Source organism: Chionomys nivalis, chromosome 6 (genome assembly GCF_950005125.1).
Source record: "Chionomys nivalis chromosome 6, mChiNiv1.1, whole genome shotgun sequence".
Lineage (NCBI taxonomy): Eukaryota > Metazoa > Chordata > Mammalia > Rodentia > Cricetidae > Chionomys > Chionomys nivalis.
Genome location: NC_080091.1, coordinates 96,848,928 through 96,866,288, shown reverse-complemented (window position 1 = coordinate 96,866,288; position 17,361 = coordinate 96,848,928). Strand labels below are relative to the sequence as shown.

Here is a 17,361-nt window from a genome sequence, read left to right as displayed (position 1 = left end):
TCTGTTTTATATAGGTAACTAGCTTTATGAACATATTTAGTAGATGAAATGCTTTGTCTGAATTAGTATGTATTTTATGTAAAGTTCACAGATGGCCTGCATTCATGTAAGGGATTCCTGTAAGGCATTCATGTTTGGCATCTAATCTAAATTTGTATTTTGTATATTGGTGATTAAATATGGATATAAAAATGAGTTTTAAGCCCCTGGTATACATTTGTTAACTTTGATAAAACCAATCTTACCTCATATTAAAAAAATGTTTTTAAATCAACATTTTTGTTTGGCATTTTTCCTGGAGTTTAAGTAGCCCCAAAAGCACGGCTTTGGAAAAAGGATGTAAATGATCTCTTGAAGAATAGTAAAAGGGAGACACAGGAGGTCATCAAGTATATGTCATTTGTAGGGTTATTTTAGTGTCTCTCTCTCTCTCTCTCTGTGTGTGTGTGTGTGTGTGTGTGTGTGCGTGCGTGTGTGTAAATGCCTGTGGCGGCCTGAGAGTCATCTTTGATCCCTCTTTACTTTATTCTTTGAGGGACAGTCTCAGATGAACCCCCAAATAAAAACTATGGTTTATCCAATCAACTTGTCTGCCTGCTGAGCACTGAGTTGGAGGTGGCCACCGTGCCCTCCTGGCAGCCATCCTGGGGATCTGGAGTCTCCTCACGCTGGTGCAGCAAGTGTGTTAGCTGAGCCATCTCTCCAGCCTAGCGTTAATTTAGAAGCAGATGCTCCCTCCCAGTTTTAATGTGCTCTGAAAAGGGTCTGCCAAATCAATATTTTCTGTTTTCTGAGTTTAAAAAAAAAACCACTAAATAATCTTTAAAAAGGTCCAGCACTTGGTAGGATTTTATTATTTCTTTGTCTTATAAAATGTGGTATTTATTTGGTATAGGCAGGAACTGTGTGTGAACATGACTGCATGTATAATTTTATCTTTTAACATTTTGGAACAACTGTGTTCAAGTTTGAAGACAAGAAGTGTCTATGACTGGCATATACTCGTGTGCCTGTTTTCAAAGGCAGCTCAGACTGCACTAGAAGATGCCAGGTCCCAAAGGAAAGTCCAGGAAGTCAGGCTGGGAGCACCCACTGTCCTTTGCCAACTACCCAGTGGCTTTGAGCAATGGGTATCACCACTACGGGGCTTCTCCTCTTACTTCAGCACATAGCATCAGAAAGCTTACCAGAGTAGAGCCCCAGTGAAGCCACTTGGCTGCCTTCAGTCCCACCCTGCCTCCTAAGCTGGGATAGATGGGACAGGGTTATTAGGGGGCACTAAACGAAGTAATTGTTTTGACACAGAGAATAAGAGTGATCCCCCTAATCTTAAGGTATTTAGCTGGCATTTTGAAATTGTATTTAAATCACGAGATATCTTGGTAAATTAAAAATCAAATCAGAGTCAAGGGCACACAATGCCAACTGCAGATGGGGCAGTGGCAGTGGGAAGCAGGTGGAAAACATTGGGTGAGCAGGCTGAAGTTCAGAGAGGAGTAGTGGGCCTTCTGACCAGCATGGGTCGAATGCGTGGACTCAGGAGCGGTTCTTCCCACAGCTTTACTTAGCTGTAATGGTTATCTTTGATGTTTATTCAGGGACAGCAGTAGTGTATCCAACATTTGATCTGTATGCTAGAATTTAAGTCATTCTGATAGGCAAGGGCTTCTTCTAGAACTTTTGTGCAGTGAGAGTTGGTGACTGTTCATTATTGCTTGGTTCTTCTGTCCCCAACAACTTTTCCAAAATGAAGAAATAATTTACTCGGAACACCACAGAGCCTGTTTGTTCCCTTGTTTCTTGGCACACCTATTTACTAACAGTTTCCCAGAGTTGTTTGCAAAATTAAATGTGTTTGGTTGATGAAATGCTTTCTGAGGAGAGACCGCCATCTTCCTGTGACTCTTGAGAACACACTGCCCCTGGAAGTGATAGATTGGCTGCAGAGTGGCCGCAGTTCAGTGCTGTATGACCATTCGAGATTTTCCTATAAAGGCTGTTTGTTTACTAGGAAAAAGATAATGTCATCTAAAAAAATATATGACTTGTGTGTTTTATATAGGAAGTAATTTTAAAGTCATAGCATCATTTTTGAGATATTAAAACAAAATATTAGTAATGGATAAAATTTTTAGTGATCTTTAGGAAAACCATTGATTACCTATAACAGGCATTTAACATATAAAGGAAACTATTGTTGCTTTAACTTTTAGTGTAAATGAGTGTAATTTATGGTTCGGAATCTTTTACTGGCTCTTTCTTAATATTAATACATTAAACCAAGATTAAGCATTAGTAATAAAGTTTGTCTCAGTGATTTCTTTTAAAGTTAAGCTTGCTGTTGTCATTGTCTTTTTATCAAAGCATCCAGATTTAGTTTGTAAGCCTCGGGAACCTATGTGTCATGATGTTTAATATGTTAAACAGTAATTGAATATGTTAAGCAGTAAACTGGGAAAATACTTGCAACTGTTAATTAAGAACCATAGGAGGTTCATTTGTGGACAAATAGATTTACTGTTGTCTGTTTAAAATTTCATCTAAAATGGCTAAGAGGAATAACAGAAACCCGAAGACTGGTTGCTCTGCAGTTTTACTGAGTATGTTGTATATGTTTTGAAGACACAATAAAATGGTTGTAAATGTCAGGATCTCTAATTAGTTTATGGTAAAAATACCCACAACCACCCTTTCCTAACGCACATCCAGACCTGCCACCATGGTTCAGGCACATTAGACTGGCCCTAAAGTCTCGATGAATACAGCTTCTTACAGCCTGATTGTTAACCTTTAGTTCTTGTTTGAAGCCGTTCTCCATCTAACCTGCATACTTAAAACACTTCGAGTATTTGGATTATGTGCTGGTATTATGGAAAGTACTTGGTTTTCAGAATTTTAAAATCCTGTGTTTTCATCATCTATATCAGTCAAGCACCCGAGAAAGAATCATCTTTACTTGCCAACACAATTCTTTTGTAAGGCATGATGAGGTGAATTTCTTGCATCAAATTCAGGCCTTGTTCTAATTGAGAGAAAATCAGTCATTTGGAACCAGGTCTTTTTTTCTTTTTTTTTTTTTTTTTTTTTCAAGACAGGGTTTCTCCGTAGCTTTTGGTTCCTGTCCTGGAACTAGCTCTTGTAGACCAGGCTGGCCTCAAACCCACAGAGATCCGCCTGTCTCTGCCTCCCGAGTGCTGGGATTAAAGGCGTGCGCCACCACCGCCCGGCTTGAAACCAGGTCTTTAAAATGCAGCTCCACAGTGAGAATTTTGTTTTTATTTCTATGTAATTGATTGTATAATAAGTTAATGTATATTTGTTTTGTATTCTGTGTTCTGAGACCCAAATTATGTGATTTTTAGGAACCTTAAGTGATTTTTAAAAGATACTCTGTTAAAAATTGATTCTGTGTTTTGTGGAACAATGAGAAGGTGATTCATTTTGTTATAAATGTATTCTGACTTCTGTTTGAAAATAATCAAGTAAATGAGTTTCCTACAACAGCATCTTCCATATTTTCCTCTATGGAGACCCTGTGTATAACGACTAGCCCACTCCCACATGAAGTCTGTTTCTTTGCTATACTTGCACAGTTCTGTGTGTATTTGCCACAGTTTACTTGATTGCTGAAGGTAATCTGCCGACTGAGTAGTGATGTTGCACTTCCATAATCTGGGGACCATTGTTATGATAGTGTTTTGTAAATTTAGAGAATGTATTACAGTGGAGGCTCCCAAGTTCACATTTCACCTAGGCCTGGGTAACGGGAAGTAACTAATGTGTTAGACTCCCAACGGAGTGCTGATGTTTAAGGCTGTTTCTAATTAATGTTTGAGTCCCTACATGTTGTCTGGATTTCAGGAGTGTCTTTCTTAGATAACCGCTATTGTGGCTGTCACTTGGGTTAGCCTCCTTTGCACTCTGCTTCTTTTGTCCCTGCTGTTATTTGATGGAACCTGGAGGACCCTGGGAGGACTTTGATACAGTGCATAGTCTCTGGTTTATAGTTACCCCAAAAGACGGCTAGGGCTGTCTGTCCTTCCTGTGCCATCGTTGCTTCCCACCACAGTAAATTGGGAACCCTTCATCTCTCAATAGTAGGCTGTGAAATGTGAGTCAAGGCCCACTACGTTCATTCTTAGAATGTCAGTTCTCTTGGCCACTTCCTCCCTGTTCTCCAGTCCCTTAAAGTTTAATTGGACACAAGATAATTTTCTCACCAAAAGAATTCTTGAAAACAAGCTAGCATGAAGTTGAATTTGAGGTTTTGTGTGTTTTAATGGCTATGGGACAAAGGTCTACTTGGAATGCCTAAAATCTCTTTCATGATAAGTTTCAAATAGTATAATTTTGCTGAGAATCAGGAAAGAGACTATAAAAAAGTCAGGATGTTCTTAGTTGGTGTGTAAGTACCCCAGTGCAGAGAGCTTAAGTGCAGGGGAATAAAGCCAGGGCCAGGGAGTGGAGAGAGCAAATTCCTTCTCACCTGTGGTGTCTCCATCCCCAGCCGCTGATAGGTCTGTTCATACCCTGTACTTAGCAGGCACTCTTTGTCACTGCCCATCCCCTTATTCTTTTTCTTCTGTCTGCACTTTTTTTCTATAGCTTATTAGTTTCTAACATGCTGTGTCCGTTACTTGCTTATTTCTCATGTAAGCATATGAACTACATTGGGGGGGGCTATCTTTGTTTGAGGTTACATTCCAGTTGCTCAGAACAGTGCTGTGCTTGGTGTGTACTGAATACTCAGGCATTTGTTGGATGAATAAATAAATACACTGTATATGTGTGTGTGCGCACATGCACGCGTGTTTTTAATAATGTACAAAATGTTAGCAGAAGAGACTAATTGTGTGAAATAGAATGAATTTTTTCTCTGACTATTGAGAACTAGAATTTACCAATTTTCTGAATGATAACCATTTGCAATATTTTTTCTATAGGCTTTTGTTGAAAGTCTGCTGAATATGTCTTTGTAACAAGCAGAGTTTAAAATGTAGATAGCTAGTATTAAGTGAACCAGACTAACTTAGTAGGTAAATTGTGTTTAATGTAACCTAGCCCTGATTAATACTGTTAAACTTGCTTTTGTAGCAGCAAATATGCATTCAACCTTAGAAAACAGCCTCAGTCCTTCTAAGAATGGGGCTGTGAAATTATATTTTTCAAAAAGGCGGTTACTTTAATTTTTACTTTGATTTATATTGTGTATCACTTTTCATTTAAACCACCTTTATTTTATTTTATTTTTTCTTTTGTTTGATCTTATTTTTGCAGACAGGCTCGAGGAGAGTGCACCCTCAGATAAGAATCTAGACCCACCCTCTGCTCCACATAGCCATCCTCCGGAAGACCCTTTTGGTTCTGTCCCTTTCATTTCTCACTCAGGCAAGTTACATGTGTGACATCACTGTTTCACTGTCCTTGAAATGTACAAGCACAACAGCAGCAAAATTGCATTGGTTTAAAGAAGTAAGACGCAGGTGTTAGGTCCAGAAAGCAGAAAAGGGAAACTATGTCAGCTATTAGCCGCCTTTGTCTTCCTTAATGTCTGACCTACAGTGTTATTATTGTATCTTTGCCAAGATGGGGAAATGCTGATTCATGTGTTAGAAACATAAGTCCTTTAGCCAGTTATTGGGTTCTAGTTTTTAAGAAATGGTACATGAAAATATCTCCTATGTTTAAAGTACATTTAAAATATTTTTATACTTAACTTTACTTAAAAAGCCTGGCGTTTCCCTAGCATATCCATGCTCTTTTATAGTTGTCTTCATGATTTTGTCTTTGGCACATCACTTTGTTTTAACTACTCTTGCAATATTCATTCTTTTGATTTCAGTTCAGGCATTGAATGCTGTTGCTATTTACTATGCAAAATTATCCTAATACCATTACTAATAGTAATTAATACAGAGCACTAATCGGGATTGTTTCTCATTGCTGTTGCAGTTCTTGTTTTATTCTTTGCTCTTATAGAAGGTGGTTTATCTTCGTCAATTTCATGGGTGACATAGCATCTTAACAGGGACAGGCAGCTAACTTTCTATCTGCTTCATTTGTTCTGTGTGCTTGCTCACACTGCCACAATCCGTTAGAGTGCATTGCTTTTCTCTAATGGTATTTCAAAAATGTTCCATCAGTCTTCAAGAGTGTGAGGACTTAGTGACCTGAGATACTGACCCAGAGACCAGTTTCAGGATTCATTCTTTTGTGCTCTCCCGCGAGCATCTGTCGCCCTCCCGAGGTTCGCACATAGCTGGGCAAACCACTTCTGAGGGGCGCTGGGAGAATGAAGCTGAAAGTCAGAAATTGGAGGACACTCGCTGACTGTTCTATTCTGCACACCCCCTTATTTTCATGTTGACTTAGGGATTTTATAATTAACAATTTATTCACAAATTGAGCTTGGTTGATGTTGTCATTTTGTTTAACTTTGTGTACATTTTCTGGTAGATTTAAAGCTTTTTGAGGGTTGGAGGCATGACTTGTGATTGATCTTGCCCAGTAACCAACCCAGTGGTCATTGTATGAAAACATTGTGGCTATCTACAGAAGGCGCTCCTAAGTGTGTCTTAGTGCTAGGGCTGTGGTCATTGTATGAAAACATTACGGCATCTCCCGGAGGCGCTCCTAAGTAGGCCTCGGTGCTGGGGCAGTTGGGATCAACATGCCCTCACTCTAGAGCTTGTTGCCCTGCATGAGCATTGTTAATACTGGAATGACTTGATTTGGAAACTAAGTAAAGGAGCAAATGTGCCTGTGACAGAAGGGATGGCTGGGAGAGCAATGTTAATTTGATACTTTTCAGACTCAAAGTTTAATTAAAATAAAAATACCTATAGTAGATATTACCACTGGCCTAGGTATTAGAAAGCTTAGAAGTACTTTTATATAATTTTTAGGTAAACATAGGTATGGGGGGTTTTCATTTTCCATTTTCCTCTAGTTGTAGAATGAATGAATCTTTCGAAACTAAAATTAACCTCCCCTTAAACTTTAGGAAATAGTTGTGTGGGGGAGGAAAAAATCTCTAGTGAGAGCAGTGAGCTCTGGAGAATGAGCAGGCACACTAACCATTGTCCTTGAGTCTGCTAGGTACAGTCTGAGTAGCTCAAATCATACAGAAGGCACTATGTAAAATTAAAATAGTACAATTATGGGCTGGAGAGATGGCTCAGAGGTTAAGAGCACTGACTGCTCATCCAGAGGTCCTGAGTTCAATTCCCAGCAACCATATGGTGGCTCACAACCATCCATAATGAGATCTGGTGCCCTTTTCTGTCCTGCAGGCATACATGCAGTACAGAACACTGTATACATAATAAATAAATAAATCTCTTAAAAAATAGTACAATTATGAATCAAAATGCTGTAAAAATTAAGTCTAATGATGTATTAGAGGAATTTAAGAGAAACCACTATCTCAAATCTAATGTTCTTTACACTGATTTTGTTAGGGAATTGTGCCATTCTTCTGTCTGCCCATCTGTCTGTCTGTCCTTCCATCCATTATCTGTTCATCTGTCTGTCATGTTTCTTATTGCATTGATATGTTGCCCATGCTCAAGGTTGAGATCTTAATCTTGTTTCTGCCTTCCCAATGCTGGGATAACAAGCATAAGCATACATCACTACAAACTATCTTTTATTTTAAAAGAGAAAAAACTATTAAGGGATGCTGAGAGCAATAAGCTGGAAGAGCACACCAACTGGCCATCCAGTATCACACAGTCAGCCCTGGCAACATGCTTAGAAGTAACATTGTAGAGATTAAGCAGGTGTGTTTAGGAATAAATATGTATATACATATACGTGTATGCATGCAATAACAATGGAAAAGAGGCTGAATTTGAAGGCAAGTGGGGAGAGGTAACAGGCTTGTCCACAGGCTGTATGGTACGATCATTTTCTCAATTGTGATTCCCTTTCCCAAAATGATTGTAGCTGCCCTAAAACTAGCTAGTACAAGCTTTAAACCTTAAGACTTTTAACTGATTTTTAAATTTTATCTTTTCCAGCCTATTTTATAAAATAATTTTAAAATTTAAAAATTACTAAAATAATTTTTATTTTAACGTGGGACTCGAGATGGCTTAGTGGTTAGGAGTGCTTATTGCTCTCTCAGAGGATTTGAGTTTGGTTCTCATAACTCCAGCTCTAGGGAGAACCAAACCTCTGGCCTGCACTCAGTGTGCACACACCACACACAGATACATACACATACATGTAATTAAATATAATATAAATAATGCATACAGTTTAAAATGTCAAATTTATCAAGAAAGTCTTCCATGACTGATCTTTTCCTGTCCCCTTTTTGTTAAAACTCTCCAGAGATAATTATTTACTTCTGGCATTTTAATATATCATGCTAAATTTTTAATTTTTTGTTTAACTGCCTCCCAAATTGATTTTAGATGGCATGTGTAAAATTTTTATTTTGACACACATGGATTTAGATTATTTATACTGTTAGCCCTTCTCATGTGCATACATTTGATTGTGTATATACAGTCACGTGCCAAATAACAGTGAAGGTTCAAATAAATGACTGCGATCTCCTAATACCCTTTCTGGGGCTGGCAGTATAGTGTAGCCTAGTAGTAGTGCGTGTACTTATTATACCTTTGATCTCCAGTACACATGTACACACCACATGCAAATAAAATAAAATAAAGTAAAAACAACAGCAACAACAAAAAACCCCAAAAACATACCCCTCAAAACTTTATGTTAGAATCTGGACATCTTCCTTAATCACTTTCCAACTTCCTCCTTGAGGCAAGGCCCCTCTCTGAGCCCAGAGCTTGCCCTTTCCGGCTATCCAGCTCGCTCATGGTATCAGTGCCCTGTTTCCACCTTCCAGCCTTTGGGATTTCAGGGACTGCTACGCTCCCCCAACTTTATCTGTCTGGACTCTGGGGATCTGAATCCTCTGGTCCTGCCTCTTGTGTAGCGAGTACTTTTCCTGCTGTGCCCTCTGCCCAGCCTAGGTACAGTTTGGTCTATGTAAAGTTCCCTCATCTCCTAGATTCAGCATGCCAGTCCCCCTCTGCAAGGATCTCTTGTTGCTGCTGTTGATTCCTATGCCTGATGCATTGCTATGATTCTTTGTTTGTTGCTGGTTAATGCTGTGATTTTTGTGGTTTTGTGTGCTTACTTTATTATGGACTCTATAATATAATTCATCTCCACTTGGAATTGGTTGCTTCATATTGTCATACTCTCTTAGTGGTTTCTTTTGCTTTTTAGTCTTCGTGGAAATTTTTGGATTTCCTGGGGTCTTTTGTTTTGTTTCTTTTGTTTTTTTTTTTCTGATAAAGCAACTATGGTGTTTTGTTGTTTTGTTTTTTCTTTTGTCTTTCTTTTCTTCATGCATGGCATAAGTAGTCATGAAGCTCCTCTGTCTCAGCAAGCATGCCGGCACTTGGTTGACAATCTGGGTGAGAAAACAATTCCAAGTTGCATAATTTTTTTCTGTGATTTTTATTTTTATTTATTTTTAGCTGGGTAGGGGAATCTCTGTTTTTAGTTCAAGTTGGGTTTACACTTCAGATCCTCCTGTCTCAGCCTTCCAGGGCTGGGGTTTGCTCTGGAGTTTGAAGGTTCTCTTTCACTTGGTCCTTCTCCCAAGGTGTTGAGACGTGTGATGCCATGATGTGGCCTTCAACCCTGCCACCTTTTCTCCTTGGACGCTTTTAGCATTTTAACTTGTAGTCTTCAAGATATGTTACTCTGGTCTAAGTCAATTTAATTACTTACTATACTGGAGACCTAATAAGTCTTTTCAGTCTGAAATACATATTTTCTGTTTTATTTATTTATTTATTTATTTTTGCAGTATAAGGATACTGTGCATCTTGGATTGATCTTTTAGTTTAAAATATTTGCAATGTTTTCTTTGTCTATTTGCATCATAGAAATCCCCTTTATTTCCCATTATTTCTAATTGCAAGTGGCATCATATTTCTTAGGTGTGGCATATTTCATTTCTGGGGATACTTTATAGTTTTGCACATTTCTTTGTCATGATTTTTCTCTATCGTCCAGTGTAAGAATGTCAGCAAATGAATGCCAGTCTCTCCTTTCCCACAGTAGGTGGCCGGTACAGTGAACTTGAAGGACAGAAGGAATCCTGCTTACTTGATGCAGTATTTCCTAGGCTGGCAGAGTTATTTAACTTCGTACAGATGACCAAGTACAACATGGTGTGGGGCAGTGGGAGGGATGGAGACGCGCCCATGGGGAGGAGCGGCCAGCTCTACCATAATGGGGTTTATCTAAAAACTATTGCTGGTTTCAGTTTTAAAGGATTTCACCTCTAGAGGCTATTACCCTGATTACAGGTTTAATTCAACATTACGCCCTTTTGAAGCAGGTTGGGAATGTTACTCCTATACCCTGCAGGAGGTAGTGTCTGGTCTGCATGTTTGCCCTAAGATATTTAGAAGAATTTATCTGAGAAGTCATCCGGGCTTGAGATTTTCATGGGGAAAGATTTTGAAGTACTTCCTCTTGTTACTACATCGATTCAAGGTGTACTTCATTTTGTGAACACACGTGATGGTGTTTCATATGTTCATGATTTTCTAGTGTGAACTGTGAAATGTACTTCTCCCACCCCAAGTTTGCCTGTTTGATGTAAGACACGGGCCTTCGTAGGTAGCTTCTCATGATATGCCAGTCGTTTCTCTAGGATCTTGCAGGCCAAGCTTTCTGCTGGGTCCTTTTATTTCTGGCTTATGTTTCCCCCATGTGACTGGCCCACACTTTAAGGTAGATCAAGTACACTGATTTTCTAGAATGAGCTTGGAATTGATCTGCTCTTTTTCTTCTTTGATTAGGTTATACTTTTCCTCTCCTCGCTATTTTGAGACAGTTTGCTGTTGGTCTAACCTCTCAAGCAAGGGTTTTATACTTTCCCCTCAGTGCTGGGATCTGAGCCCAGAGCCTCATACATTCTAGGCCCATGGTCTGCTGCTGAACTACATTTCTAGTCCTGGTCTTCTGTTTCACTCTTATTTATTGTGTGCGTGGTGGTGAGTGCTGTTCACAGTGGAGGTCAGAGGATAACTGTGGGAGCTGGTCCCTTCTTTCCTCCATATGGGTTCCAGGATTGAACTCAGTTTGTCAGGCCTGGTGACAGGTGCTCTTCCCTGCTGAGCGGTTTTGCAAACCCACACCAAATACATTGGTATTTAAAGTGCATTCTTTTTAAGTACTGTGTTATTTTAGCATATATATTTTAATATGCTGTCTGTCATTCACTTAAAATGTTTCTAATTTCTCACATATTCTAATGTATTTTGGTTGAAAGCTAAAATTGCAGATACTTGAATTAATTAACTAATATTTAAGATAGGGTCTCACTATGAAACCCAGGCTGGCCCAAAACTCCAGATATATTCCTGCCTCTGCCTCCAGAGTCCTGGGATTAAAGGAGTACACTACCATAGCTAGCTAGAATATATTTTTAAAAATTAGTTGAGGATTCCCTTGGAGTAAAAGGTAATACAGTAAAATAATAGGTCCTCTTTCTTTGGGTGGAGGGAGAGATTAGGACAGGATTTTGATAATAGCACAACCGTCATGCTCAGCCTCTCCTGCTCAGCCTCCTGAGTGGTGTGATCTCAGGAGTAACTGTCACGCTTGGCCATGAGCTACAAAGAAGGAAAGTAAGACTTGGTTTAAAAAACAAAGATTTGTAGTTTGATTAATAGGAGCTGGGATGAAAATGGAATTTAGCTTAGATGTGTTTTTGAACAATATAGAACATTAAAATTGTAATACAGAAAAAGGACCATCTTATTATTGCCAAACATACTCTTAAGTTGCTCAAAATAGTCTTTTTAGCTGCAAATTATTAATAAGAATGCATTAATAGTATTAATATTAAAGTTTTCCTTAATGTGATTTTTTTTTTCTGCTTGTCAAGATTATAAATGCCACTCATTTTCCTCACAACTAATGGCTCTCCTGTCACTACCAGAAATGCTGTTCTGGCCCAGTGAGATGACAATACCCAGACATAATACTAATTTTCTGATCCTGGTCCTTCCCAGAACCCTTTTGTTGTCCCCAGCAGCTTTGAAAACACAGGAAATGTGACTCTGTTACAGCATGGATGGTCCTGTTTAATCAGATACAACTTCTGAAACATACAAAAGGTTATTGAAATTCTGAAAATGTGTTTGAAGGTTTTCCACACATGGCCATATTAAGTCACTGAAGTTTTAGATTTTTTACTTTGCATTTAATTTTTAATTTGGTTCAGGTTTAACGAAGCTTGGGTCTAAAGGTTGTAAGGTGAGAAGGTATGTAATTTATATTCAGTTCATGAGTCTTGAGTCACACAATAAAACAGCTCACTTTATGGCATCCTGAGTTTGGAAATACAGTTCACAGCTTGTATGGTTTTTTTCTTGAATTTGGACTCTGCCACTTGGCCTGCTTTCAGAGCAGCAGTACAGATTTTGATAAAACCTTTTCCTAATCCACTAATCCTGAGGCCTAACATGATAAATTGTGGGGAAATGATGGCAGACAGTATGCTACCAATTCACAGCGTGCTTTAACGCACCCAGCCCCTCCCCTGCCCGAGTGCTGAGACGACAGACGGCGTGCAATCCCAGGAGCAGTGCAAGCCATTTATGCTCTGTAATATGACAGTAAAGAAAAGAGCATGGAAACAAAATTTGCTTGACACTGGAAGCTTCTTACATGATTAAACGTGTACCAGCTGTTTGCCCTCTGAGTGGAAAGCCAGCGAGAAAAATCGCAATGTAGAAAGAATGTGGCTGTCTTTTCTCCACACAAGGACTTTCTCAGTGATGTGGCTCTTTGGTGCAGATTGTGAATTTCAGAGTGTATACTTTGCTGGACTTTGTCAGTCATGAACTAAGACCTTACTTTTAAATGAAGTATTTAAGAGAATACTGTAACACCTATATAAAAATCTAGCCAAAGAAATGCTGTGATAGAAACTTCCTCCAAATTTGGATTTGGTATTGAAGTTCTTGTTTAGATTGTGCAAGACTGTCTCTTTGAAATTTGAACACCTAGAAATTGTCTTTTGTGAAAAGTTACCAACCCAGAATTGTTCAGTTTGTACTCTGACATTCTTTTGGTGAATGCCTGATTTCATATTTGTTTGCTGAGGTAAGCTTATTCTCAGAACCTCCCAGTAATTTTTGCTTCTGCCACTCATTGTCCAGACGTAGTGACAGGAAACATGGAGGTGTCCCGATACATAGAGGAGCACAGTGTCTCACAGGTTGCTAAGGTGATGAGCTTTGACATCAGTCTTACCCATCTGTGAAAGACATAAAGTACTACAAAGACGTTCTATGTTTGGAAGACTATAAAGTACCTCAAGGAGCTTATACAGCTCAACAAAAACACTTTGCTGAAACAGAAATAACAAGGACCAGTATGGCAGTGCCTTCCACTGCTCTGGCATGCTGTCGTAAAGGGCGAAAAGGAAGCATATCAGCTTCTGGGTGGACTTGGCAGTGCATTGGTAGGCTATGCTGAACTTTAGCTGCTGATGCTGCTATTCCATCCAAAGGTTGATTTCAGTTTATGGGTCAGAGTTTGAAGATAGTGTCTGCAGCAGGGGAAATCACTGTGGTGTTAATATATGTGGTAGCTGTCACATTCCTTATGTAAAGAGAGACTGAACTAGAGCTCTGGAAATCCCTTGTTACTGTAACCTTTCAGGAAATAGTTGAAGCCGTTAAACGGGGTCATGGTTACAAAACAGTGGAAAGATGGAAGAGAAAGCTGAGGAACTGAAATTTGCTGGTACTAGTACATACTTTTGAGAAGATATGAGGGGCATGGCAGTCTGTAGACATGGGAAATAGGTTTTGAGGATGTGTAAAATGGAGACGAAAAAGATCATAGCAAACCTTACTGACTCTCATTCTAGTGTTGTGGGAGCCTAGTGGTGAGGGGTTAATACACTTACTATTACTTCCTTGACCCCGTCCCTCCATTCTTAGAACCGTCAGGTGTGTAGCTAAGCACTCCGTGAAGATAGTCCGGTCAGTAGCAGGGACAGTTGCCCTTTACTGAGGACCACTAGCACCAGAACCGCTGTCCTCAGTGCCTGTGCATCTTCACTCTAACCGCTTAGAGAAGATGTCAGACTGACAGCTTCATTTCTCAGGTGGAAGAAGTAAATCTGAATAATACAAAACTCTAGCCAAGACTTCAAAGGGCGCTTTCATGAAGCGTCTTCTGCTGATGAAGAGGAATTCTTCTGTTTGTTTTCATGTAGACACTTAGCAAATGGTCAAGTTATTCCACTTTAGTAAATGCTGCTTATGTCGCTGAGATAGTGAGTAGCTGACGCATCCGTTACCGACAGCAAGCAGCTACCTCGCAGCTCTGTGCATGAGGTGATGAGATGTATGAACTCTTGCCAGAATTCGTGTGTGCTCATTCAGCCCTTTCTTGGCTTTCACATGGCTTCTGGTACTAACTTAGAATTTCCCTGCAGGATCTTAAGCAAGAGACTTAAAACTCAGGACCTGTTTTAACTAATCTACCCACATCTGCATTGCTTATCTTAGTCACCATATTCTTTGGTCTGAGTGACTTCCCATTTCTGGGATTCACACTCAACTTGACAAAATGATCATATGCTCTTATTTCTGACAATGGGGACCAGGAGAGAAAGATTTCCATCCATGGATTGTGTCCAGAGCCCACCCTGGTCCAGGTACTTCTGAAGAAAGGCCCCTTTGGGGAGAGCCTGAGTCTGAAGGGTGTGTGGACTCCAGAGCACTAGCAATTATGGAATTCTTGGAGTCTCGGACGTGCATGGAAGCTGATGCTTTTTCTTTGGGCTCTAAAGGCAGAGGATTCATATTTGAATCTACAATGTTGAGTTTTTGAAAATGTTCTTAAAAGTAGGAACAGTTTTCTTACTACAGATATGAACTTAAAAATTTATTCATGTTGTTTTCTTACCTAAATGTGGAATATATTAATATATTCACTATTTTGAATTTTTATTAAAAGTCTATTTAATATGTTTCAACTAAGTTTTACTTGTTTTTATATTTAGGAGACAGTATTCAAAACAATAGCTTTGATTGTTTTGCTGATACTTCCTAATAAGTATCAGCTGGTCCTACAGATTTCCCCTGCCTGCCATTTGCTTATTAAATCTTTGCAGACTCTGCTCAGCTTGCTCTACTGTCACTGACCAACATGCATCTTGCTAAAGTACTCAAAAGCCCGAGCATCTTAGCTTGTAGTTCCCAGGCATAAAGCAAGAGTAAAACTATCTTGTCTGGGCGTCCCCTCGGCACCGCTCTATGGTGTTCAGTACGAGGGAAATTAGACCCCAGCTAAGATCAGTTGCCCAGCATATGAAACTAAGCGTTCCTCCCATGCCAGTCACTACCAATGTAAGCGAGAGAAGATCCACACTCCCAGAATGTCTGTGCTGTAGGTCATGTGTCCCATGCTTACCTCCTTCAAAGCAGTCATTTTTATATCAATACAAATTTCAGAAGATGATGACGACAGGAGATAGTGAAATTCAAAGCAACATATTTGGACTATACTCTTGGGAAATTAACTTTAGCAGTGAGGTAATCCTGATTAAATTTCATAATAAATCAAATATGTATCATTTAATCTAACAACTTGGAAGAAGCAATCTGTTCCCAGAAGCAAATAATAGGGATATTTGAGGCATTCTCCTGACTTTGTATTTATTTTCAGCATGTGCATTTTTCTTTTTCAAATTAGAGGAATGTGTTTAGGCAAAGAAATAGTTTGTATATGCTAAGGGCAGCTTTTAGCCAGAAGTCACTATGTCGTTGTAACTATATACATATTAGTTCTATAGCTCAGGTACTGTATGCCAAACACTTTTAACTAGCTATTTTTTTTTTGACTGTCTTTGTGCCCATAGGATAGTGCTAAAAGCTGTAAGATGCAGTTGACTCTCTGCACCTTCGGATTCAGCCCACTGTGGATTAAAAATATTAAAAGCAGATGTGGGCATGTTCTTACCACACCACCAACAATGCATGCAGCATGATGCTATATCAGGAATTGTAATGCGTCTATGCAGAGGTGACTTAAGATACTCAGGAGGCTGTAGTAGGCAATACGTGGTTTCCATTGTTTGTAAGACACGGGGATGTCAGGGTTTGCACATCTGTGGGAGGTAACAGTTAACTCCTTGTTGCAGATGATGACAAAGAATTCATTTAATGTCATTAATAAATGGGCACTGTTGGTACCCTCTCCTCTTAAGACTTATTTTTATTTGCATGTGTGTGTGTTTTGACTGCATGTGTGTCTGTGCACCATCCTGTAGTCTTGCTGCCATCTCTCTGTACCACACAGTGATAGGGCCCCAAACGATGTTTTGAGCATTTTCCAATGCATTCTTTACATGTACGTAGTAGCACCATCTAGCTCACGTTCTTACCAGTCTCATATTTTTCCACCTGCTATGAAGGCTGAGGACAACATGAGTGTCATTTCTCAAGTCCAATCTACTTAAAAACAGTCACATTTTGTTATTGTAAGAGCATGCATGCACACACTTGTCATAGCCCACTTATGTAGGTCAGCTTGGGGAGGTCAGTTCTTTCCTTCCACCACAGGGATCCCAGGGACTGAACCGGGTTGTCAGTCCTTGGTGGCAAGAATTCTCACCTACTGAACTATCCTGTTGGTCCTACCAACCCCTTCTTCTCTTTTTCTGTTCCTCTTCCCAACTTTGTTCCTCTGTCCTGTCTCTCTTCTTGACATGGTCTCTCACTATCCTGGAACTCATGTCGTGTGCTCAACTCGTTTGCCAATGAGTACCCGGGATCTGCCTTCTGTCACTGTCCAGTTTAGAACTTGGGAGAATGTGGATGGAGAACAGCCAAGGCTAGAACTCTGGGGAATGTAGACACTTAGGGTGTTTAAGGTGTTAGTGGTCTACAGAGTCGGAATGTGACAGTGTGGATTCTGGAGAGAAGGAAATAACCTTCCACCGTCCCAAAGACTACTGTGTGATGGAAATTAGTAGTTCCTCCGCCATAAGTTAGTTAGTTTTCATGACTACATACTGTACTCCCAGTCCTCAGTAACTGGAAGAACACCTTAGTCATAAGGAGAGGAAGCGATAAGTATGTGTAATTGGATCAATAGAAACTGATTTTCACCTCTGGAAACATCCAGTTCAGTAGGCTAGAGTCTTAGGAAGGTAGCATGTTTTCCAGTGAACAAAGGTTTTATAGTTAAAGATGTGCCTGCCGTAGAAGGCACACAGCTTTAGTGCAGTCTCACTGGGTGTCCTTGACAGTGTCTGTGTCGGACTGGACTTGGTTCTGAGCTTTA

The 17,361-nt window shown here is 39.6% G+C and overlaps 1 protein-coding gene across 2 annotated transcripts in view; it reads left to right on the top strand.

The window, feature by feature from the left end:
• Window positions 1-17,361, top strand: part of Bmp2k (BMP2 inducible kinase) — a 97,023-nt gene that overhangs the window by 74,094 nt on the left and 5,568 nt on the right. The window contains exon 15 of one of the 2 annotated variants that reach the window (XM_057771037.1): window positions 5,278-5,388. The exons of the other annotated variant lie outside the window; for it this stretch is intronic. Coding sequence (XP_057627020.1) covers window positions 5,278-5,388 — 111 coding nt within the window. The remainder of the gene's footprint in view (window positions 1-5,277; window positions 5,389-17,361) is intronic. 2 annotated transcript variants of the gene reach the window in all.